Source organism: Elephas maximus, chromosome 10 (genome assembly GCF_024166365.1).
Source record: "Elephas maximus indicus isolate mEleMax1 chromosome 10, mEleMax1 primary haplotype, whole genome shotgun sequence".
NCBI lineage: Eukaryota > Metazoa > Chordata > Mammalia > Proboscidea > Elephantidae > Elephas > Elephas maximus.
Genome location: NC_064828.1, coordinates 31,478,838 through 31,505,000, shown reverse-complemented (window position 1 = coordinate 31,505,000; position 26,163 = coordinate 31,478,838). Strand labels below are relative to the sequence as shown.

The 26,163-nt window shown below is 39.2% G+C and overlaps 1 protein-coding gene and 1 pseudogene across 1 annotated transcript; both read left to right on the top strand.

The window, feature by feature from the left end:
• Nucleotides 1-15,496, top strand: part of LOC126083636 (heat shock cognate 71 kDa protein-like) — a 42,214-nt pseudogene extending 26,718 nt beyond the window's left edge.
• Nucleotides 15,497-17,743: 2,247 nt separating this feature from the next.
• LOC126083635 (olfactory receptor 5AU1) lies at nucleotides 17,744-18,789 on the top strand. Its single transcript, XM_049897503.1, has one exon. It carries the CDS (start codon nucleotides 17,848-17,850, stop codon nucleotides 18,787-18,789), a length of 942 nt encoding a protein of 313 aa, XP_049753460.1. The 5' UTR covers nucleotides 17,744-17,847.
• The last annotated feature ends 7,374 nt before the right edge of the window (nucleotides 18,790-26,163 follow it).

The following is a 26,163-nucleotide window of genomic DNA, read 5'->3' as shown; positions in this document are numbered from 1 at the left end:
GACTGGGTTATAGAAGACATCAAGGAGGGAATAAGGAAATTCATAGAATGCAACGAGAATGAAAATACTTCCTATCAAAACCTCTGGGACACAGCAAAAGCAGTGCTCAGAGGCCAACTTATATCAATAAATGCACACATACAAAAAGAAGAAAGAGCCAAAATCAGAGAACTGTCCCTACAACTTGAACAAATAGAAACTGAGCAACAAAAGAATCCATCAGGCACCAGAAGAAAACAAATAATAAAAATTAGAGCTGAACTAAATGAATTAGAGAACAGAAAAACAATTGAAAGAATTAACAAAGCCAAAAGCTGGTTCTTTGAAAAAATTAACAAAATTGATAAACTATTGGCCAGACTGACTAAAGAAATACAGGAAAGGAAACAAATAACCCGACTAAGAAACGAGAAGGACCACATCACAACAGAACCAAATGAAATTAAAAGAATCATTTCAGATTATTATGAAAAATTGTACTCTAACAAATTTGAAAACCTAGAAGAAATGGATGAATTCCTGGAAAAACACTACCTACCTAAACTAACACATTCAGAAGTAGAACAACTAAATAGACCCATAACAAAAAAAGAGATTGAAACGGTAATCAAAAAACTCCCAACAAAAAAAAGCCCTGGCCCGGAGGGCTTCACTGCAGAGTTCTACCAAACTTTCAGAGAAGAGTTAACACCACTACTTCTGAACGTATTCCAAAGCATAGAAAATGACGGAATACTACCCAACTCATTCTATGAAGCCACCATCTCCCTGATACCAAAACCAGGTAAAGCCATTACAAAAAAAGAAAATTATAGACCTATATCCCTCATGAACATAGATGCAAAAATCCTCAACAAAATTCTAGCCAATAGAATCCAACAACACATCAAAAAAATAATTCACCCTGATCAAGTGGGATTTATACCAGGTATGCAAGGCTGGTTTAATATCAGAAAAACCATTAATGTAATCCATCACATAAATAAAACAAAAGACAAAAACCACATGATCTTATCAATTGATGCAGAAAAGGCATTTGACAAAGTCCAACACCCATTTATGATAAAAACTCTCAGCAAAATAGGAATTGAAGGAAAATTCCTCAACATAATAAAGGGCATCTATTTTTTTTATGCAAAGCCAACAGCCAATATCACTCTAAATGGAGAGAACCTGAAAGCATTTCCCTTGAGAACAGGAACCAGACAAGGATGCCCTTTATCACCGCTCTTATTCAACATCGTGCTGGAAGTCCTAGCCAGGGCAATTAGGCTAGACAAAGAAATAAAAGGTATCCGGATTGGCAAGGAAGAAGTAAAGTTATCACTATTTGCAGATGACATGATTATATACACAGAAAACCCTAAGGAATCCTCCAGAAAACTACTGAAACTAATAGAAGAGTTTGGCAGAGTCTCAGGTTATAAAATAAACATACAAAAATCACTTGGATTCCTCTACATCAACAAAAAGAACACCGAAGAGGAAATAACCAAATCAATACCATTCACAGTAGCCCCCAAGAAGATAAGATACTTAGGAATAAATCTTACCAAGGATGTAAAAGACCTATACAAAGAAAACTACAAAGCTCTACTACAAGAAATTCAAAAGGACATACTTAAGTGGAAAAACATACCTTGCTCATGGATAGGAAGACTTAACATAGTAAAAATGTCTATTCTACCAAAAGCCATCTATACATTTAACGCACTTCCGATCCAAATTCCAATGTCATATTTTAAGGGGATAGAGAAACAAATCACCAATTTCATATGGAAGGGAAAGAAGCCCCGGATAAGCAAAGCACTACTGAAAAAGAAGAAGAAAGTGGGAGGCCTCACTTTACCTGACTTCAGAACCTATTATACAGCCACAGTAGTCAAAACAGCCTGGTACTGGTACAACAACAGACACATAGACCAATGGAACAGAATTGAGAACCCAGATATAAATCCATCCACGTATGAGCAGCTGATATTTGACAAAGGACCAGTGTCAATTAATTGGGGAAAAGATAGTCTTTTTAACAAATGGTGCTGGCATAACTGGATATCCATTTGCAAAAAAATGAAACAGGACCCATACCTCACACCATGCACAAAAACTAACTCCAAGTGGATCAAAGACCTAAACACAAAGACTAAAACGATAAAGATCATGGAAGAAAAAATTGGGACAACCCTAGGAGCCCTAATACAAGGTATAAACAGAATACAAAACATTACCAAAAATGATGAAGAGAAACCAGATAACTGGGAGCTCCTAAAAATCAAACACCTATGCTCATCTAAAGACTTCTCCAAAAGAGTAAAAAGACCACCTACAGATTGGGAAAGAATTTTCAGCTATGACATCTCCGACCAGCGCCTGATCTCTAAAATCTACATGATTCTGTCAAAACTCAACCACAAAAAGACAAACAACCCAATCAAGAAGTGGGCAAAGGATATGAACACATATTTCACTAAAGAAGATATTCAGGCAGCCAACAGATACATGAGAAAATGCTCTTGATCATTAGCCATTAGAGAAATGCAAATTAAAACTACGATGAGATTCCATCTCACACCAGCAAGGCTGGCATTAATCCAAAAAACACAAAATAATAAATGTTGGAGAGGCTCCGGAGAGATTGGAACTCTCATACACTGCTGGTGGGATTGTAAAATGGTACAACCACTTTGGAAATCTATCTGGCGTTATCTTAAACAGTTAGAAATAGAACTATCATACAATGCAGAAATCCCACTCCTAGGAATATACCCTAGAGATACAAGAGCCTTCATACAAACAGATATATGCACACCCATGTTTATTGCAGCTCTGTTTACAATAGCAAAAAGTTGGAATCAACCAAGGTGTCCATCAATGGATGAATGGGTTAATAAATTGTGGTATATTCACACAATGGAATACTATGCATCGATAAAAAACAGTGACGAATCTCTGAAACATTTCATAACATGGAGGAACCTGGAAGGCATTATGCTGAGCGAAATTAGTCAGAGGCAAAAGGACAAATTTTGTATAAGACCACTATTATAAAATCTTGAGAAATAGTAAACCTGAGAAGAACACATACTTTTGTGGTTACGAGGGGGGGAGGGAGGGAGGGTGGGAGAGGGTTTTTTATTGATTAATCAGTAGATAAGAACTGCTTTAGGTGAAGGGAAAGACAACACTCAATACATGGAAGGTCAGCTCAACTGGACTGGACCAAAAGCAAAGAAGTTTCCGGGATAAAATGAATGCTTCAAAGGTGAGCGGAGCAAGCGCGGGGGTCTGGGGAACATGGTTTGCGGGGACTTCTAAGTCAATTGGCAAAATAATTCTATTATGAAATCATTCTGCATCCCACTTTGAAATGTGGTGTCTGGGGTCTTAAATGCTAACAAGCGGCCATCTAAGATGCAGCAATTGGTCTCAACCCACCTGGAGCAAAGGAAAATGAAGAACACCAAGGCCACACGACAACTAAGAGCCCAAGAGACAGAAAGGGCCACATGAACCAGAGACCTACAACATCCTGAGACCAGAAGAACTAGTTGGTGCCCGGCCACAATCGATGACTGCCCTGACAGGGAGCACAGCAGAGGACCCCTGAGGGAGCAGGAGATCAGTGGGATGCAGACCCCAAATTCTCATAAAAAGACCAAACTTAGTGGTCTGACTGAGACAAGAGGAATCCCGGCGGCCATGCTCCCCAGACGTTCTGCTGGCACAGGACAGGAACCATCCCCGAAGACAACTCCTCAGACATGAAAGGGACTGGTCAGCGGGTGGGAGAGAGACGCTGATGAAGAGTGAGCTAATTATATCAGGTGGACACTTGAGATTGTGTTGGCAACTCTTGTCTGGAGGGGGGATGGGAGGATAGAGAGAGAGGGAAGCCGGCAAAATTGTCAAGAAAGGAGAGACTGAAAGGGCTGACTCAAGAGGGGGAGAGCAAGTGGGAGTAGGGAGTGAGATGTATGTAAACTTATATGTGACAGACTGATTGGATTTGGAAACGTTCACTTGAAGCTTAATAAAAGTTATAAAAAAAATAAATAAATAAAAATAAAGAGGGACTAAGAAATGTAATCATACACCTTCCACATGGAGAGGAAGTTACGGTGATACAAAGAAACGAAAGTTAGTTTTAAATTTGGAAAAATAGGAGTAAATAATAAGGTAACCACAAAGGAGATAAACTATCCTACTCATAAAAATAAAATACAAGGGAAAAATACAGACTCAGCAGAAACAAAACTAACCACAACAAATAGGAGGAAAGGACCATATATAAAGATAATCTACTCAGTACGCAAAATCAAGTGGGAAAAAGAAACTGTCAACACACAAAAAAAGACATCAGAATGATAGCACTAAATTCATACCTATCCATAATTACCCTGAATGTAAATGGATTAAATGCACCAATAAAGAGACAGAGAGTGGCAGAATGTATTAAAAAACAAGATCCATCTATATGCTGCCTACAAGAGACATACCTTAGACTTAGAGACACAAACAAACTAAAACTCAAAAGATGGAAAAAAATATATCAAGCAAAGAACAATCAAAAAAGAGCAGGAGTGGCAATATTCATTTCTGACAAAATAGACTTTCAAGTTATATCCATCAGAAAGGATGAGGAAGGACACTATATAATGATTAAGGGGACAATACACCAAGAAGATATAACCATATTAAACATTTATGCACCCAATGATAGGGCTGCAAGGTACATAAAACAAACTCTATCTGCATTGAAAAGTGAGATAGACAGCTCCACAGTAATAGTGGGAGACTTCAACACACCACTTTCGGGGAAGGACAGGACATCCAGAAAGAAGCTCAATAAAGACAAAGACGATCTAAATGCCACAATCAACCAACTTTACCTCGTAGACATATACAGAACCTCCACCCAACAGCAACCAAGTATAGTTTCTTTTCTAGTGCACATGGAACATTCTCTAGAACAGACCACATATTAGGTCATAAAGCAAGGCTTAGCAGAATCCAAACATTGAAATATTACAAAACACCTTTTCTGACCACAAGGCCATAAAAGTGGAAATCAATAACAGGAAAAGCTGGGGAAAGAAACCAAACACTCAGAAACTGAACAATACCCTGATCAAAAAGGAGTGGATTATAGAAGGCATTAAGGATGCGATAAAGAAATTCATAGAATCCAATGAGAATGAAAACACTTCCTATCAGAACCTTTGGGACACAGCAAAAACGGTGCTCAGAGGCCAATTTATATCAATAAATGCACACATCCAAAAAGAAGAAAGGGCCAAAATCAAAGAATTATCCCTACAACTTGAACAAATAGAAAGAGAGCAACAAAAGAAACCTACAGGCACCAGAAGAAAACAAATAATAAAAATTAGAGCTGAACTAAATGAAATAGAAAACAGAAAAACAATTGAAAGAATTAACAAGACCAAAAGCTGTTTTTTTGAAAAAATCAACAAAATTGATAAACCACTGGCCAAACTGACAAGAGAAAAACAACAATGAGATTTCATCTCACTCCAACAAGGCTGGCATTAATCCAATAAACACAAAATAATAAACGTTGGAGAGGCTGTGGAGAGATTGCAACACTTATACACTGGTGGTGGGAATGTCAAATGGTACAACCACTTTGGAAGGCCTTATGCTCAGTGAAATTAGTCAGTTGCAAAAGGACAAATATTATATAGGACCAGTATTATAAGAACTTGAGAAATGGTTTAAACTGAGAAGAAAACATTCTTTTGTGGTTACGAGATGGGGGAGGGCGGGATGGTAGGAGAGGGGCATTCACTAATTAGACAGTAGATAAGTGCTACTTTAGGTGAAGGGAAAGACAGCACACAATACAGGGGGGGTCAACACAGTTGGACTAAACCAAAAGCAAAGAAGTTCCCTGAATAAACTGAATGCTTTGAAGGCCGGCATAGCAGGGGCAGGGTTCTGGGGACCATGGTTCAGGGGACATCTAAGTCAATTGGCATAATAAAACCTATTAAGAAAACATTCTGCATCCCACTTTGAAGAGTGGCACCTGAGGGCTTAAACGCTAGCAAGCAGCCATCTAAGATGCATCAATAGGTCTCAACCCACCTGGATCAAAGGAGAATGAAGAACACCAAGGACACAAGGCGATTAAGAGCCCAGGAGACAGAAAGGGCCACATAAACCAGAGACTACATCAGCCTGAGAGCAGAAGAACTAGATGGTGCCTGGCTACAACCGATGACTGCTCTGACAGGGAACACAACAGAGAACCCCTGAGGGAGCAGGAGAGCAGTGGGATGTATACCCCAAATTCTCATAAGACCAGACTTAATGGTCTGACTTAGACTAGAAGGACCCCGGTGGTCATGGCCCTCAGACCTTCTGTTGGCCCAGGACAGGAACCATTCCTGAAGCCAACTCTTCAGACATGGATTGGACTGGACAATGGGCTGGAGAGGGATGCTGGTGAGGAGTGAGCTTCTTGGATCAGGTGGACACTTGAGACTATGTTGGCATCTCCTGCCTGGAGGGGGGATGAGAGGGCGGAGGGGGTTAGAAGTTGTCGAAATGGACACAAAAAGAGAGAGTGGAGGGAGAGAGCGGGCTGTCTCATTAGGGGGAGAGTAATTGGGAGTGTGTAGCAAGGTGTATATGGGTTTTTGTGTGAAAGACTGACTTGATTTGTAATCTTTCACTTAAAGCACAATAAAAATTATAAAAAAAAAGTGTCAAATTGGCTATACCATGATTCCCAGTATTGTGTGGTTGTCTATTATTTTGTGATCTGATGTGATTATCTTGTGTGTTGTAAATTCTAACTTCTATGATGTTAATGAGTTAAGATGAAAGGCAGTTATGTGAATGAGGCAGGACACAATCTACGGAATTAGGTTATATCTGTAGTTAATCTGTTTTGAGATATAAATAGAGAAGTGAGCAGAGAGGAAAGGCACCTCATACTACCAAAAAAGAAGCACCAGGAGCAGAGTGCAACCTTTGGACCAGGGTCCATGCACTGAGAAGCTTCGAGACTAGGGGAAGATTGATGACTAGGATCTCTCCCCAACCCCAAGCCAACAGACAAAGAAAGCCTTCCCCAGGAGCCAGTATCCTGAATTCAGGCTTCTAGACTCCTAAAAAACTGTGAGAAAACCACATTGGAAAACAGTATCGAGCCTTCTTGAAAAACTAGACTTAGAAATACACAATCTGGCGATCTCACTCCTAGGAATATATCCTAGAGAAATAAGAGCCATAATATATATAGGCATATGCACAGCCATGTTCTTTGCAGCACTATTCACAACAGCAAAAAGATGGAAACAACTTAAGTGCTCATCAACAGACAAATGGATAAACAAATTATGGTACATACACACAGTAGAATACTACCCAATAATAAAGAACAATGATGAATTTGCAAAACATCTCACAACATGAATGAATCTGTAGGACATTATGCTGAGTGAAATAAGTCCGTCACAGAAGGACATATATTGTATGAGACCAGTATTATAAAAACTCAAGAAAAAGTACACACAGAGAAAAAAAAATTCTTTGATGGTTTTGATGGTGGGGAGGGACAGAGAGGGGAAAGATGAAGGGAAAGGCAACACACAATATTGGGAAAATCAGCACAACTTGACCAAGGCAAAGTCATAGAAATTTCCTAGACACATCCAAACACCCTGGGGGATGGAGTTGCTGGGGCTGAGGGCTTGGAACCATAGTCTTGGGGGACATCTAGGTCAATTTGCATAACATAGCTCATAAAGAAAATGTTCTATATCCTACTTTGGTGAGTAGTATCTGGGACCTTAAAAGCTTTTAAGCAGCCATCTAAGATACATCTATTGGTCCCATCCCATCCAGAGCAAAGTAGAAGAAAACCACAAACACAAGGAAAATATTATCCCAAGGGGGTAAAGGATCACATGAACCAGAGTCCCCACCAGCCTGAACCCAGAAGAACTAGATGGTGCCCAGCTACCACCACCAACTGCTCTGACAGAGATCACAACAGAAAGTTCTGGACAGAGCAGGAGAAAAATGCAGAACAAAATTCAAATTCCCCAAAAAAGACCACACTTACTGGTCTGACAGAGACAGGAGGAACCCCTGAGACTATGGTCCCAAGACACCCTGCTAACTCAGAACTGATACCGCTTCTGAAGTCCACTTTTCAGATGAAGATTAGACAGCCTTATCAAATAAACAATAACACACTGAGGAATGTGCTTCCTAGTTCAATCAAATATATGAGACCAAATGGGCAACTCCTGCTCAAAAGCAAGACAAGAAGGCAGAAAGGGACAGGAACTGGGCAAATGGTCACAGGGAACCTAGGGTGGAAAAGGGGAGCATGCTGTCACATAGCGGGGATTGCAACTAATGTCACAAAACAATATGTGTATAAACTTCTGAATGAGAAACTAACTCGATCTGTAAACATTCACCTAAAGCACAATTAGAAAAAAAAAAAAAAAAAAAAAACAGCCAGAGGGGTGAAAACATGTTACATACAGAGAAAGATAAGAATGACAGCAAATTTCTCAATGAAAACAATGCAAGCAACAAGACTGTGGAGTAACATCTCTAACATACTGAAAGAAAACCTGCGAACTAGAGTTCTAAACTTAGCAAAAATATCTTTCAAAAATGAATGTAAAATAAAGACATTTTCAAACATGCAGTAGCTGAAAGGATTCATTACCAGTAGACCAGCACTAAAAAAAATATAAAGGAAGTCACTCAGGCAGAAGGAAAATGATGCTAACTATATAGGTAAATATGGAAGATTATTTTTATCATTTATCTTTCTTTAAAGGTTAACTGACTGTTTAGATAAAATAATATTATTGTATTGCAGGGTTTTATAACATAAGTAAAGGTAAAAAGTCATGTCAACAATTAACATAAAGGCTAGAAATGGAAAAATGGAAGTATAACATTGTGAGGTTTTTAAACTATTTTGAAAAGTGTGTGAAATTAAACCATAGGAAGTAAAAGATGTATGGTATAAACCCTAAAGCAACCACAAAAATAATAAAACAAAGAGTTATACGTAATAAACCAACAAAGGAAATAAAACATAGTCATAAAAAAAATCTTGATTAATCCAAAAGAATCAGAAAATAAAGGGAAAAGGGAGCAAAGAGCAGATGGGACAAACAGAAAACAAATAGTAAGATGATAAACTCAACTCTAACCAAATTAAATATAAATTGTTTAAGCACCACAATTAAAAGTCCTAGGTTGTTAAATTGTATAAAAAAAGCAAGAGCCAACAATTAATTACATTTTAAATGTACTTTAAATTCCACAAGAACTTCACTTTAAATGTAAAAACACAAATAAATCAACAGTAAAAGAATGGAAAAAGATGTACCGTGCTAATAGTAATGAAAAGACAGTAATGATCCACACAGTTGAATGGCTTGCATAGTCAATAAAAGACAGTAAACGTCTTTCTGGTACCCTCTGCTTTCAGCCAAGATCCACCTGATATCAGCAATATACAGCTCATCCCATGCCTTCTTCTGAATCTGGCTTGAATTTCTGGCAGCTGCCTGTCGATGTACTACTGCAACCATTTTTAAATTATCTTCAGCAAAATTTTACTTGCATGTGATATTAATCACATTGATAAATTTCTGCATTCTGTTGGATCACCTTTCTTTGGAATGGGCACAAATATGGATCTCTTCCAGTTGGTTGTCCAGGTAGCTGTCTTCCAAACTTCTTGGCATAGATGAGTGAGGACTCCCAGTGCTGTACCCATTTATTGAAACATTTCAACTGGTATTCCGCCAATTCTTGGAACCTTGTTTTTTGCCAATGCCTTCAGTGTAGCTTGGACTTCTTTCTTCAATGCCACTGGGTTTTGATCGTATGCCACCTCCTGAAATGTTTGAATGTCGATCAATTCTTTTTGTGCAGTGACTCTGTGTATTCTTTACTCTTTCCACCTTCTTTTGATGCTTCCTGCATCGTTCAATATTTTGCCCATAGAATCCTTCAATATTGCAACTTGAGGCTTGAATTTTTTCTTTAATTTTTTTCAGTCTCATAAATGCTGATCATGTTCTTCCCTTTTGGTTTTCTAACTCCGGGTCTTTGCACATTTCATTATAATACTTTACTTTGTCTACTTGAGCCACCCTTTGAATTCCGTTCAGCTTTTCTACTTCATCATTTCTCCCATTTGCTTTAGCTGCTCTCTGTTCAAGAGCAAGCTTCAGAGTTTCTTCTGACATCCACTTTGGTCTCTTCTTTCTTTCCTGTCTTTTTAATAACCTTTTGCTTTCTTCATGTATGATTTATTGATGTCATCCCACAATTGGTTTGTCTTCGGTCATTAGTATTGAATGTGTCAAATATATTCTTGAAATGGTCTCTAAATTCAGGTGCGATATGCTCAAGTTCGTACTTTGGCTCTCATGGACTAGTTTTAGTTTTCTTTGGCTTCAAATTGAACTTGCATTTGAGCAATTGATAGTCTGTTCCACAGTTGGCCCTTGGCATTGTTCTGACTGAATATATTGAACTTCTCCATCATGTTTTTCCACAGATGTAGCTGGTTTGATCCCTGTGCATTCCATCCGGTTAGGTCCACGTGTGTAACCACTGCTGTCGAGTCGATTCTGACTCATAGCGATCCTATAGGACAGAGTAGAACTGCCCCATAGAGTTTCCAAGGAGTACCTGGTGGATTTGAACTGCCGACCTCTTGGTTAGCAGCTGTAGCACTTAACCACTACGCCACCAGGGTTTCCCTTTATGTTGTTGAAAAAAGGTATTTGCAATGAATAAGTCCTTGGTCTTGCAAAATTCCATCATGCGATCTCTGGTGTTGTTTCTATCACCAAGGCCATACCTTCCAACTACCAATCCTTCTTCTTTGTTTCCAACTTTGGCATTCCAATCACCAATAATTATTAATGCATCTTGATTGTGTGTTTGATCAATTTCATACTGCAGAAGTTTGTAAAAATCTTTTATTTCTTCATCTCTGGCATTAGTGGTTGGTTCATAAATTTGAATAATAGTCGTATTAACTGATCATCCTTGTAGGCATAGGGATATTATCCTATCACTGAGATCATTGTATTTCAAGATAGATCTTGAAATGTTCTTTTTGACAATAAATATGAAGTTGTCCCTCTTAAAGTTGTCATTCCCAGCATAGTAGGCTATATGATTGAATCAAAATGGGAAAAAGAAGGTCATTTTATAATGATAAGTTTATCAAGAGGACGTAACAATCCTAAATGTTTCTGCACTTAATAACAGAACTTCAAAATACATGAAGCAAAAACCAAAGAACTACAAGGTGAAATAGACAAATCCACAATTATAGTCAGAGATTTCAATACTCTTCTCTCAATAATCAACAGAGCAAATAGACAGAAAAACAACAGCGATATAGAAGATTTGAACAACACTATTAACCAACTTGATTTAACTGACATGTATAGAACATTCTACCCAACAACAGTAGACTACACGTTCTTTTCAGGTAGACATGGAACATTTACCAAAATAGATCATATTCTTGGCCATAAAGCTAGTCTCAATAAATCCAAAAGCATTGAAATCATACAAAGTACGTTCTCTGACCACATGCTATTAAATTAGAAATCAAGAACAGAAATATCCCTAGAAAACTACCAAATATTTGGAAACCAAATGCCTTAGTTATCTAGCGCTGCTACAACAGAAATACCACAAGTGAATGGCTTTAACAATGAGAAATTTATTTTCTCACAGTCTAGTAGGCTAGAAGTCCAAATCCAGGCTGTCAGCACCAGGGGAAGGCTTTCTCTCTCTGTCAGCTCTGGAGGAAAGTCCTTGTCATCAATCTTCCCCTGAACTACGAACTTCTCAGCACAGGACCCCCAGGTCCAAAGGATGCACTCTGCTCCTGGCACTGCTTTCTTGGTAGTATGGTGTCCCCAACTCTCTGCTTGCTTCCCTTTCCTTTTATCTCTTGTAAGATAAAAGGTGGTGCAGGGAAACTCTCTTTACATTGGATCAGGATGAGCAAGGGTGTTATATCTCACCCTAATCCTCTTTAACCACAGGCAGAGACTACGATCTATAACACATAGGAAATCACAAAATGGAGGACAACCACACAATACTGGGAATCATGGTCTAACCAAGTTGACACATATTTTGGGGGGACACAATTCAATCCATGACACCAAATAGCACATCGTTAATTTTACTATAATTTTGAATGGAAGGAAGCTCCTCAACTCTAATCTAGGTCACAGATACATATTGAAAACTGACCTAAAAGAAAGAAAAACTGTAAAAACTCGATTTTCCAGTACAGAGAAGATAAAGATAATAATAACATAAATGTTAAGCTTAGGGTTAAAGTAGAACACTCCTTTGGGGCTAATGAGGAGTATATCAGCAGGGATTTGGTGTAGGTCCATTTTCCTCATTCCCAGTTATCCAGTCACCTGATTCCTCAAGGGTGGAGACTCTTGGAGAGGCTAGTAACTTTGCAAACACATTAATGGGTCTACATGGGGCCAATTATTCCTATTTCCTCACCCGGCTCCTATATCCCTATCAATGAGCACATCCTCCTCCCCAGTTGTGAGACAAGCTGAGCCTTCGGTTCTGGGCTACCCAGGGGAAAAGATGGCTCTGGAGTGTCTCCAGTTGTAACGAGATTACAGGGAGTAGGGCTGCCTCACCACGGGAGAGGTTAAAGTCAGTAGAAGGCTCTGATCCCCAGACTCAGTCTATTGACACAATGGGTCTGGCTATGATTTTACTGTCCTTTTGCTGAAGTATTGTATTCTGATCCCCAGAGCAACAGCTGTGTTATCCTATTATGTGCTTTGCTGGAATTAAATGGTTTGTTTAAGAACATCTCAAACAACTTCGAAAGACAAGATTTCCTTGTGTTTGATCATTATCAGGTAGTACATTCTGGAGGAAGGAGAATGTCCAGGACCCTGCCCACACGTTGGTTTCCTAAGAAATTAGGGAAGGATATTTATATGCAGCTCAGGAAGATCTAACTGCTCCTGCAGGTACCCCATGATTTAGTGTTACTCAAAGTGTGGATGAGATACCATATGTTTCAGAATCACCAGATTTTTAAGCCCGGTTACATATCTATTGCATAAAACTTTTGGGGGGTTGGCACCTGGAATCTGCCCATTAACAAGCTTCTCCAGTGAACCTTGGGAATGTTAATGTTTAAGAACCACTGTTTGGGACCACTGTTGCTAAAAGAAACCCACTGGCTTGCTTCTCTTGGCTGCCTGCTCCCCCTCTGTTATCACAGGGAGGAAGGCAGAAAGTCAGGTATAAATAAAGCCCTTTGCCTCACCTCCCAGCATCTGTTCTCACCCCTAGGCATGCCAATCCCTAGTCTATTTCTATCTGATAAAACCAACCTTAAGCTTCCTTTCCTGGAGCCTTGGTGATGTAGTGGTTAAGAGCTCTGCTAACCAAAAAGTTGGCAGTTTGAATCTACCAGTTGCCCCTTGGGAACCCTATGGGGAAGTTCTACTCTGTCCTATAGGGTCACTATGAGTTCGACTTGACAGCAATGGGTTTGGTTTTTGTTGTTGTTAATCTTCCTTCTTTCTTTTCATTCACAAGTGCCAACTGCAACCATCAGAAATAGTGTTTATTCCAACATCCCTGGAAAAACTATCAATGATTCCAATTTCTCCACAATTCCTTCCTTGACTAGCTCTCTATATCCTGAAGAATTTTGAATTTAGTGCAGGTTGGAAAAGAGCAAAGAGAGAGGAAAGAGAAGAAAAGAAAAGAAAGAGTGGATTTAAAGCAAGAAATCAGGATGCTCTGATTCACTGTATCACCCACCACCTACCCTGTCCCAGCCCACTTCCCACCTCCAGTGTAGGCTCCCTGCCTCATCTGCACTATCCCAAGCAGTGGCCACTTCCTACCTCTCTCTACTTTTGCCCATTCTTTTAATCAGAGTGATACTTGCAGACCCATTACCAAAACTTAGACGGTCTATTGAAAAAAGAAGATTTGAAGCAGGGTCTCAAGAAGTTCTACTCATTCTTAGGACCATTTTTCTACTTCCTTGAAGTTACTGTAGGTTATTTCCATCCTCTGCTTTTTACAGTAATTCTTTTTTTTTTTTTTTTAAGTCTCCACAATTTGCCATGGAGCCAGGCTGGTTTTTGACAACAATGGAGTCATTGACATTTGTAACCCAAATCTAGGACTGCGCATATTCCTGCAATGATTTTATCATAAACTAGTAACTGTCGGGTTAAGAGCGGCTTAATGCAAGCATAAGAAGGACATCAGCAAGAACAAGAAAGCTGTATGTTCTTTGCCTGCGCAGTGCTCATGAATGTGCAAAGTGCATTCTGTCTTCTAGCACCCAGGCCAGTATTAAGGCTGACTCTATGAAGGAATGGACTTCTATACCTCCATTACCCACACCCGTTTGAAGAATTGAATGCTGACCTATTCTGTGGCATCCTGAACACTGTAGAGAAAGCCCTTAGGGATGCCAAGCTAGACAACTCAGGGATGCATGACACCATCCTGGTCGGTGGTTCTCCCCGTATTCCCAAGATTCAGAAACTTCTTCAGAATTTCTTTAATGGAAAACAATTGAAGAGCATCAACCCCAATGAAGCTGTTGCTTATGATGCCACTGTCCAGGCAGCTATCTTACCTGGAGGCAAATCTGAAGATGTTCAAGATTTTCTGCTCTTGGATGTCACTCCTCTTTCCCTTGATATGGAAACTGCTGGTGGAGTCACGACTGTCCTTATCAAGCATAATGCTAGCATTCCTACCAAGCAGATGCAAACCTTTGCAACCTACTCTGACAGCCAGCCTGGTGTACTCTTTCAGGTTTATGAAGGTGAGTGTGCCATGATCTAGGATAACAACATGCTTGGCAAGTTTGCACTCACTGGCATACCTCCTGCACCCCGTGGTGTTCCTCAGATTGAAATCACTTTTGATATTGATGCCAATGGCATTCTCATCATCTCTGCTGTAGATAAGAGTACTGGAAAAGAGAACAAGATTACCATCACTAATGAAAAGGGTTGCTTGAGTGAAGAAGACTTTGAGCGTATGGTCCAGGAAGCTGAGAAGTACAAAGCTGAAGATGAGGAACAGAGAGACAAGATGTCCTCTCAGAATTCTCTTGACTCCTGTGCATTTAACATGAAAGCAACAGTTGGAGATGAAAAACTTCAAGGCAAGATCAATGATGAGTACAAACAAGATTCTGGACAAGCTCAATGAAGTGATCAACCGGCTTGATAAGAATCAAACAGCAGAGAAGGAAGATTTTGAACATTAACAGAAAAAATGGGAGAAAGTCTGCAACCCCGTCATTACCAAGCTGTACCAGAGTGCCAGAAGCATGCCTGGAGGAATGCCTGGGGATCTCCCTGGTGGTGGAGTGCCTCCATCTGGTGATATCTCTTATGGACCCACCACTGAAGACATTGATTAAGCCAGTCTCTGAGCATAGACGCCTTAGCATTGTTCCACAGTAAAAAAATTGAAGGACCCAAATTTATAGCACTTTCGGTGGAAGTTTAAAAGTTACACTGCTATACTAAATTTCTGGGTATTCTCAATACTTGAATATGGAATATGCATAGGGAAAGAAATCAACACTGTACTTTATTAGCACTGTATCATATGTGGAAAATGCAATGTCTTAAAACTGTACTTAAAATAAAAATAGAAGAATGGCTTAATGTTACATCTCAGTGGCATGAAATAAATCACAGAATCGTGCTCCATGTCCTCTAAACTCAGTTACCAATGCTTTGTGTTCATATTTGCACTCTTCTATTTTGAGTGTCTCAATATTATTAGAGCGTGTTACCTCTTGGTATGGCTAAGTTTTTTTTCTTTTCACCAGTCACAGTATTCTATCAACAACTGTAATGCCTTTGTTACTTAATTAACAGTTAATTTTAGTTACCTGTATGCCAAGTAAGAGCCCTGGTGGCAGTGGTTAAAGGGCTTGGCTGCTAACTAAAAGATAGGAAGACGTGGCAGTCCGCTTCATAAAGGTTTACAGCCTTGGAAACCCTATGGGGCAATCCTACTCTGTCCTAGAAGGTCACTATGAGTTGGCATTGACTCAATGGCAGTGGGTGGTGAATATGCCCAGTATCTTCCCCTACCCTGGTAGTTTGCTGATTCTGAAAACTCTGCCAATGGGATAAACTAGAACCGTTCTCTGCTCTATACAGCTCTTTCTTTTCCTGAACCCTGCCAACATATTTCACAGTTGTGTAATTCATTGACTCTCTTCAGGACAGGAGGTGGTGGCTCACTTTTGCCTTTTTGCATTCTACTCCTATCACGTCTGCTGGCTTTAAAGTCTTCACAACTGAGGGACCTCACCAAAGAGCACAGGGTGATTACGCAACTCCAGAACTCAGAGGTAACTTGGGAATGTGGGTGGCAGAATAGCCAATGGATCAGAAGACAGTGTGGTGCTTAGGTGTTGTATCCAAGGCCTTGTTTGCTCTGTGAATACAAAAGGCACTTTGCAGTCTTGGGGAGGGGCTGTTCCTTCCCCGTTGGGCTCAATAGTCCCTGAGTCCAGTATGATTCTGTTCACTGGAAATGACCAGCCTGAACAACGGGTGGCACTTCCCCCTTGGCTGAAGCTCCGGAGTGCAAAGCCTCAGTTGGATCCTTATAACCCTGTATCATCCCAATTCTTCCACAACCCCAACCTCATCATCTTTAGAGCCTACAGCTGTGCCTGGCTAGTGCCAAATTCACAGGGATAGTTTTATAGCTAAGCCAATGAACCATCTTCGAATCCTCTCTAACAGCCTTAGGATCCTCTGAGGGCCTGTTCAGTCACTCTTGCTCAGCATGAGTTTGTCTATATTGTTCGGTGGTAGGTTGCTTTCTAAATTTTGTTGCTGTTGCTTTCATTTTATCTATGCATTCATTTATGTATGTTTAGTTATGTGCTAGGTCCCTGGGTGGTGCAAACAGTTTGTGCTTGACTGCTAACTGAAAGGTTGGCAGTTCGAATCCATCTGACAGCATTACAAAGAAAGGCCTGGGAATCTACTTCTGTAAGATCACAGCCATTGAAAACCCTACTGAATACAGTTCTACTCTGATGTATATGGGGTTGACATGAATCAGTATCAACTCGACGGCAAAGAGTTTTTTTTAGTTACGTGTTAGGTCCATCTCCCCAGTGACAATACTCATAACTGGCATTCTTTCAGCTTTGCAGATATGCTTTACATGAATTAACTTATTGATTTTCTATGACAATTATTTGAAACAGGTGCTATTATCATTATTTTACAGATGAGAAAAATGGAAACTCAAAAGTTAAGGTTATATAGATAGTTAATGGTGAGGTCTGGCTTTTGAGCACTGGCAGTCTGATGCCAGAGCCTGTATGGTTAAACATGAAATATATTGTCTCTAGAATATAATCTCCCTTAGGTCAGGCACTCTTGAATTCCTGAGAGGCAGAACACAGAGCAAAGCATATACAAGACAGTTGACACATATTTGGCGAGATACTGTTTCATTATTCCAAATTTTTAAAGATTCCTGAGAGAACAAATTGTGTATATTTCTTTTATATTTTTTCATTGCTGTTCAAGTAATGCTTACTAACTAACTAATCAGTTAAGTAGAGAAGACCCTCTCTATGATAGTGTTGTGTCTACAAAGACAAATTTCCTGAGTAAGCCCAGTCTTCAGAAGGCTGTCCTTGGGGCAGAACTAAACCCAGTCAGAACCCTCAGATGTTCAACCTCATTTCTGGTGGTCTCTTCATTCCACACCCCAGAGCACTGGAGAAATATGGATGGGGCAAACATGAGTCAAGGTGTTGAGTCTGAATTTGAGCTCTTGGGCCTCACCAGTGACCCCCAGCTCCAGACGCTGCTCTTCGTGGTGTTCCTGGGCATGTACGCCATCACTTTGTTGGGGAATCTGGTCATGTTCCTCCTGATCCACGTGAGTGCACCACTGCACACACCTATGTACTTCCTCCTAAAGAGCCTCTCCTTCTTGGATTTCTGCTACTCCTCCACGGTTGTCCCCCAGACCCTGGTGAACTTCTTGGCAAAGAAGAAGGTGATCTCCTACCTTGGCTGCATGGCTCAGATGTTCTTCTATGCTGGCTTTGCCACCAGTGAGTGCTACCTCATTGCTGCCATGGCCTATGACCGCTATGCTGCTATTTGTAACCCCCTGCTCTACCCAGTCACCATGTCTCCTGAGGTCTGTACCTCTTTGATTGTTGGCTCCTACAGTGCAGGATTTCTTAATTCTCTTATCCACACAAGCTGTATCTTCAGCCTGAAGTTCTGTGGTGCTCAGGTGGTCACTCACTTCTTCTGTGATGGACCGCCCATCCTGTCCCTCTCTTGCGTGGACACCTCCTTGTGTGAGATCCTGCTCTTTATTTTTGCTGGTTTCAACCTTTTGACCTGCACCCTCACCATCTTGGTTTCCTACCTCTTCATCCTCATCACCATTCTGAGGATGAACTCAGCTCAGGGTAGGTTCAAGACATTTTCCACCTGTGGGTCACACCTCACTGCTGTCTGCCTCTTCTTTGGCACAACACTTTTTACGTACCTGCGCCCCCGGTCTAGTTACTCCCTGACCCAAGACCGCACAGTTGCTGTGATGTACACAGTGGTGATCCCAATGCTGAACCCCCTGATTTACTCTTTGAGAAACAAGGATGTAAAGGAAGCTTTAAGAAAGATTTGGGGCAGGAAAACAGTGGGATGAAGATCTTCTCAACTCATTACCATGTGCCTCTAGAAAGCCAAGGGAATGTAGTGCTAGCCTGGGCACATTCTTGTGAAGAGTGGGCATACCCTCTGGTCTGCAGGTGCTTCTGCTTCTATCTGCCACAGGAAGAAGTAATGATGTCAGAGACTCAAAAGAAGTCAGAAAGGAGAGTCTGTTGGTTGCACAATTGGGGTCATTGGTAAAATTCAGTTATGCCTTTGTTCAACTGCTTCATTCGTATTTCCAAGCTTCTGAATATCTTATTACTAGAAACTGACATTTATATTCTTCAAAATAAAATTATTCCCTTAACTAACTTAAGGCATCGACTGCTTGGAAAACCTTCCCTATTCTTTCCAAACTTCCCTTTGTAAAAACTGACTCCTTGTCTTAAAAAAAATTTTTTTTGGTTGCTCAATTATTTGAATGATGCCCTAATGACAACTTCAGAAGTTCACATGATGTTTTATTGCCTTTTTTTTTTTTTCCTGGTTAAATAGTCATTTGGCCTCTGTCAAATTGAATAAACAGGCAAGTTCCTTAGCTTTTTTGTTTCAGATGTCTTACCTTCTAGTTGGGGTTCACGAGCTTGGTGTGAGCATTAAACATTTGATTAGAGATCACATGTAAAACATCCAGCAAATAATAGGCTCTCAGTAAGTTCTCTCCTCTTTCCGTTTTCCTTCATACCAGTCCCTACGTTCTTACAATGTGGAGGTGGTGGTGATAGGAGTCATGTATTCTGCCTTTCTACAAGGCTTGTCTCTGTTTCTTCTGTTCTTGGTAAATTTACAAGTCAGGTAGAGGCAGCTCAATCAAGTGTGATATTCCTGGCCTTGCTGCACCCCTTTACTCATTCTGCCCCAAGAGAGTGGCTTATCTCATTGCTACATTCTGGAGAGTAAACTGGCCATGTGTCTTAGTTATCGAGTGCTGCTATAACAGAAATACCACAAGTGGATGGCTTCAACAAACTGAAGTTTATTCTCTCACAGCCTAGTAGGCTAGAAGTCCAAATTCAGGGCGTCAGCTCCAGGGGAAGGCTTTCTCTCTCTGTCAGCTGTGGAGGAACGTTCTTGTCATCAATCTTCCCCTGGTCTAGGAGCTTCTCAGCGTATGGATCCTGGGTCCAAAGAATGCACTCTGCACTACATTCTTGGCCATATGAGGTCCCTCTGTCTCTTTGTTCACTTCTCTCTTTTATATCTCAAAAGAGATTGACTCAAGACACAACCTAATCTTGTAGATTGAGTCCTGCCTCATTAACATAACAGCCCCTAATCTTGCCTCATTAATATCACAGAGGTAAGATTTACAACACATAGGAAAATCACATCAGATGACAAAGTGGTGGACAATCATACCTTACTGTGAATCGTGGCCTAGCCAAGTTGTCACACATTTTTGGTGGACACAATTCAATCCATAACACCATGCCTGGCTTAACTCCTTTTGAACCTGTCTGCAGGGAGCAGTACTTTCACTTTGTTTTTCTGGGAGTGGGCCCCTGACAAGGGGAGAGCCTGCCCTGGTCCAGTCCAGCTATGACTGGGTGAGCAAGTTGCCTTCATTCAGGAGTTTGGTTTTATAAAGTCCTTTTTTCCCACAGGGACAATCCATGTACTCTAGTCTAGCATTTAATAGTAATACAATTGATATTTTCATCCTCAGCTGTTCATGTTTTATCCTTTCTCTAAACTGGTTCAGAATCAGGAGGGGAAGAATAGTGCTATATATTGACACCCCATCCACAAAGATCCCAACACAGAACATGTCCTCAATTTCAATGGAAATTTTGCCTCTTATTGTAAAATTTACTGTTAGTCTGGTAATTAATGGTTATCATATTTAAATATAGTGATTTTGTTTCTCTGCTAATTAGAGATTCAATTCAAGGCAGTGTAGTAAAACTGACATCCTGTTTGGTAAAGTAGAGGACCAGCAAAAATTAGGAAAACCCTCAATGAGATGGATTGACACAATAATAACAACAACAGGCTCAAACATGCCAAAGATCATGAAGATGGCACAGGACCGGACAATGGTTACTTCCTTTATACATAAGATTTCCATTATACATAAACTGACTGGATGGCAACTAACAAGTGTAGCTGGTAAAAGCCACACTTGATTCAAATTCTATCTCTGTTATTCCTTATATGTGTAACATTATTTAACCTCTCTGAGACTCAGTTTCCTCTTTTGTAAAATAGGAAGAATAATAATTGTAGCAATACAATTGTTGCTGTGAGAATTAAATAAGTTAATGCAAGCAAAGCACTTAGTCCAATGCCTGGCACATAGCAAGCACTTAATAAAACTAGCTATTAATGGCTGCTGACTTTTAGCAAATGCTTTTTCAACAACTTTTGATATAATCGTGCAGTTTTCTTCCTTTATTTTATTCCTGTGGCGAATTGAACACAGAGATTTCCTAATGTTAAACCATCCTTGTTTCTTGGAATCCTATTTGGCCATGAAACAATTTTCTTATAATAGACTGTTGAATTTGATTTACAAAGATTTTATTTAGGTTTTTGGCTTCTACATTCAAAGAGAAAGTTGGTCTTTTGTGTTTTTGTATTATTTTTTATTATGTTTTAGTGTTAAGGTTAAGCCAGTTTTATAAAATGTATTGGAGTTCCTTCTTGCATTCCTATAGTGCAGAATAATTTAAATAAGATAGGAATAGCTGTTCTTTAAAGATTATATATGTTCATCTATAAAGCCATCGGATGCCTTTTTAAAAGGTAGATCTTAAATTATATTCCAATTTTTATATGACTATTGGTTTCATTTTAGTTTTTCCTGCTTATTAAGTACATTTTGATAATTTCTATTTTGATTAAAAATATTTCCTTCTAGATTTTCAAATTTATTGCCGTGGAGTTGCACATAATATTCTCATAATTTTTGTACTTTTTCTCTAGGTCAAAACCATCCATGCTGGCTCCTCTAGTTCACTCCAGATAGTTCATTCCATTTTCAAAACAATGTAAAAAAAAATCTTTCTTTTGAAAAATGAGAGAAATGGAAGAATGGTCTGTAAGGGTCTATGTCATCTATAACATTCTATGAGAAGAATATTTGAAGAAAGGCAATGTTGAGTAATAACTAACACATGTTCAGAAGTGCTGGATTGCCTGGGTTTCAATCACAGCTCTGCCACTCACTAGCTATGTAACCTTGATATCTTTATGATATTGCGTCTATCCATGCACGTGATATATTCCTGCATTAAGCTTTCTTTTAATGTCTTTATTAAAATTTTATAGTTTTATTAATAAGTTTTGCATAGTGATGTACTTTATTTTTTATACCTATGTACCTTATTAAGGAACCCTGGTGGTGCAGTGTATAAGCACTTGGCTGTTAACTGGACGGTGGGAGAAAAGACCTGGTGACCTGTTCCCATGAAGATGAAAAAGCAAAACCTGTTGCTGTTGAGTCAATTCCAACTCATAGCGACCCTATAGGACAGAGTAGAACTGCCCCATAGGGTTTCCTAGGCTCAGCTGCTGATCGAAAGGATGGCAGCTCGAACCCATCAGCTGCTCCATGGGAGAAAGATGTAGCAGTCTGCTTCCATAAAGATTTACACCCTTGGGGCAAAAAGATTTACACCCTTGGGGCATAAAGATTTACACCCTATAGGGTCGCTGTGAGTTGGAATCGACTCGATGACTCGCAACAACCACAGCTTGTACCTTATTAAGGTCCCTGGGTGGTGAAAACAGTTTGTGCTCGACTACTAACCTAAAGGGTGGTGGTTCAAACCCCCCCAGTGGTCCTGCAGAAGAAAGGCCTGGTGATCTGCTACCATGAAGATTATAGCCAAGAAAACCCTATGGGGCGGTTCTGCTCTCTAACACATGGGATTGGTTTTTTTTTTTTTTTTTTGGTGTATGTACCTTATTAATATTAGGTTTTAAAATAACATTACTTAGATATTTGTTGTTTCTGTATAATTTTTTTGTTGTTGTTGTTTCTGTATAGAAATAGTCTTTTACCATCTTTCAGTCCCAAAATAAATTGTCTTTTATATACTCTATTGATTTTTTTTTTTTGCCCAGAAATATTGCTAAATTTTCTTTATTAATTCCAAATTTTATCTGTAGATTGGGGCAGGGGACTTCAATGTAGAGAATCAGGTAATCTGTTATTTTCTTCCTGCTTCACTGAATTGGTTAGGAACTCCAACACAATACTGAATAGAAATGGTGACAGAAGATACTTTTGTCTTGTCCCTAGTTTAAAGGGAATGATTTTTAAGAATTTTACTGTTAAGTATGATGTTTAATTTAGGTTTTTTTGTAAATAAAATTTATCAAGTTAAGATAGTATTTTTTAGTCCTAGTTTGCTAAAGCATTTTTGAAATCATTATCTTTGGTTAGCTCATCGGTTTTGTTATTCTTTTTTAATATAAGCATTTGAGACTGACATTTCCTCAATTTTACTTAGCCTGCATCCCACAAAATTTGAAATATAGTATTTTCAGTATCATTAAGTTCAGTATATATTCTAATTTTTAATCTATTCTTTACCTTATGAGTGGATTTTTAAGATTTCCTAATATCTGGGACTTTCATAGTTTTTTGTTGTTGTTGTTACTGATTTTTAGCTTGATTGAATGTTGAAATTTGTTCAAGCTTATTTTATGGTCTAAAATACAGTCGACTTTCATAAAATGAAAAGGATATGTATTCTTTGTATTAGGGGCAGAGTTTTATATACCCATTGCTGTTGAGTCGATTCCGACGCAGAGTGACCCTGTAGGAGAGAGTAGAACTGCCCCATAGAGTTTCCAAGGAGGGCTGGTGGATTCAAACTGCTGACCTTTTGGGTAGCAGCCAAGCTTTTAACCACTATGTTACCAGGGCTCCGAGTTTTATATATGTCCATCCAAACAAACTTGTGGATATTCATATCTTCTGGGCCTTTACATTGTTTACTTGAGCTAATGGTGTGAGAGGTGTGTTAAAATCTAATACCATTTGTCATGGACTGAATTGTGTCCCACAAAAATATCTGTGAACTTGGCTAAGCCACGATTCTTAATATTGTGTGATTGCCCACCGTTTTGTCATCTGATGTGATTTTCCTATATGTTGTAATCCTATCTACATAACGTTAATGAGATGGGATTAGTGGCAGTTAAGTTAACCAAGCAGGACTCAATCTACAAGATTAGATTGTGTCTTAAGCAAATTTGTTTTGAGATATAAAAGAGGCCAGTGAGCAGAGAGGCATAGTGACCTCATACCACCACGAAAGAAGCACCAGAAGCGGAGTGTGTCCTTTGGACCCAGGCTTCTTGTGCAGAGAAGCTCCTGGACCAAGGGAAGGTTGATGACAAGGACCTTCCCTCAGAGCTGACAGAGAGAGAAAGCCTTCCCCTGGAGCTGGCACCCTGAATTCAGGCTTCTAGCCTCCTAGACCATGAGAGAATAAATCTATGTTAAGGCCATCCACTTGTGGTATTTTTGTTATAGCAATACTAGATAACTAAGACAGCATCCAACTGTGCTTTATATATTTGAAACCACATTAGTAGGTGCATACAGATTTATAATTTTTATGTCTTCCTGGTAAATTGAAACATTTATCATTAGGGAGAACTTCTCTTTATTTCTATTACTGCTTTTGGCTTTAAAATCTATTTCGTCTACTATTAGTATAGCTACACCAGTTTTCTTTTAGTTACCATATCTTTTCCCCCCATACTTTCACTTTCAACTTTACTGAATGATTAATTTTCAACCTTTCTCCTTTTTTAATGTAAGCATTTAGCTACACACTTGGAAATAAAATGTAATCGGATTTTTAAATCAAAAGCTAATGTTTTTCTTTTAACTGGAAAGTTTGGTCTGTTTACAATACTGCAATTATGAATATACTTAAGTTTATTTCCTTGAATTCATTTTGTTCTTTATATTTGTCAAACCTTTCTCATTATATCTATTCTTTTTCTTCAATTATTGCCTTCTTCTGGATTGATTGAGCTCTTTCTCATTAATTCTTACCTTAGTCATCTAGTGCTGTTATAACAGAAATACCACAAGTGGATGGGTTTAACAAAGAGAAATTTATTTCTTCACAGTGAAGTAGGCTAAAAGTCCAAATTCAGGGCATCAGCTCCAGGGGAAAGCTTTCTCTCTCTGTCAGCCTTCTCATTAATCTTCCCCCGGATTAGGAGCTTCTCTGAACAGGAACCCCGGGTCCAAAGACGCACTCTGTTCCCGGCACTGCTTTCTTGGTGGTATGAGGTCCCCTAACTCTCTGCTTGCTTCCCTTTCCTTTTATCTCTTGTAAGATAAAAGTTGGTACAGGCCACACTCCAAGGAAACTCTCTTTACATTGGATCAGGGATGTGACCTGAGCAAGGGTGTTACTTCCCACCCTAACCCTCCTTAACCACAGGCAGAGATTATAATTTATAACATAGGAAAATCACAAAATGAAGGAGAACTACACAGCACTGGGAATAATGGCCTAACCAAGTTGACACACATTTTTGGGGGACACAATTCAATCCAAGACAATTGTCTATTATTTTGGAAACTCTATACTGTATGCCCATCCTTTCAGTGTTTATCCCAGATATTTTATCATGCATACTTAGGATTTTAATCAATATCTTTACTCTCTTCCTGAACATTAAAATTGCCTTATAATGCTTTAATAATACATATAATGCTATGTAGGTTAAACACATTAATTTTAGCTTGTGGCTTTTTGTGTTTTTTTTTAAATTGCACAAAGGCACCAGCTGAGGCCGATAACAAAGTAAAAGCCGTAATTGCAGGAGATATGTGAGCTCTGGAGGTGGCTTTTACCCAGACAGTATCTTGATGCAGAAATCTTGCTTATCTGAAAATACATTTATTCTATCTTCATATTTGATTGATAGTTTGACAGGTTTATTTCTCTTAGAACGATGATGGCATTTCTTCTTTTTTTTTAATGAAAGGTGTTGCTGGTGAGAAATGTGATGTTAATACATTTTAATTCCTTTCTAGGTGACCTGTTTAATTTTTTCTCAGAAAATATTTATGATCTTCTTTTTTACCATAGACAGGGTAGAAACTACTTTTCCTGTGTATTTGCTATCCCCTACCTAAATTAACATAAACATGTTCCTGTTCCTTGAAAATTAAAAAAAAAAATACAGTAATTTAGATTCTCCATAGGACTGCACAGAAAGTCTCTCAAAGGGAATGAAAGGGTTGTGGAACTGGCTGTGGGATCTGGGTCACAGAGAACTTCTATTATCCTAGGATGAAGATAATTTAAAACCCTGTATCTTTTAACTAGGCTCTTGTCTGTGAACTCTTGAGATACAGATATAGTCCTCCCAGACAAGCTTCTTA

Excerpts from the sequence above, each read along its gene's own strand:
- LOC126083635 (XM_049897503.1), top strand. The coding sequence starts at position 17,848 with ATGGATGGGGCAAACATGAGTCAAGGTGTTGAGTCTGAATTTGAGCTC.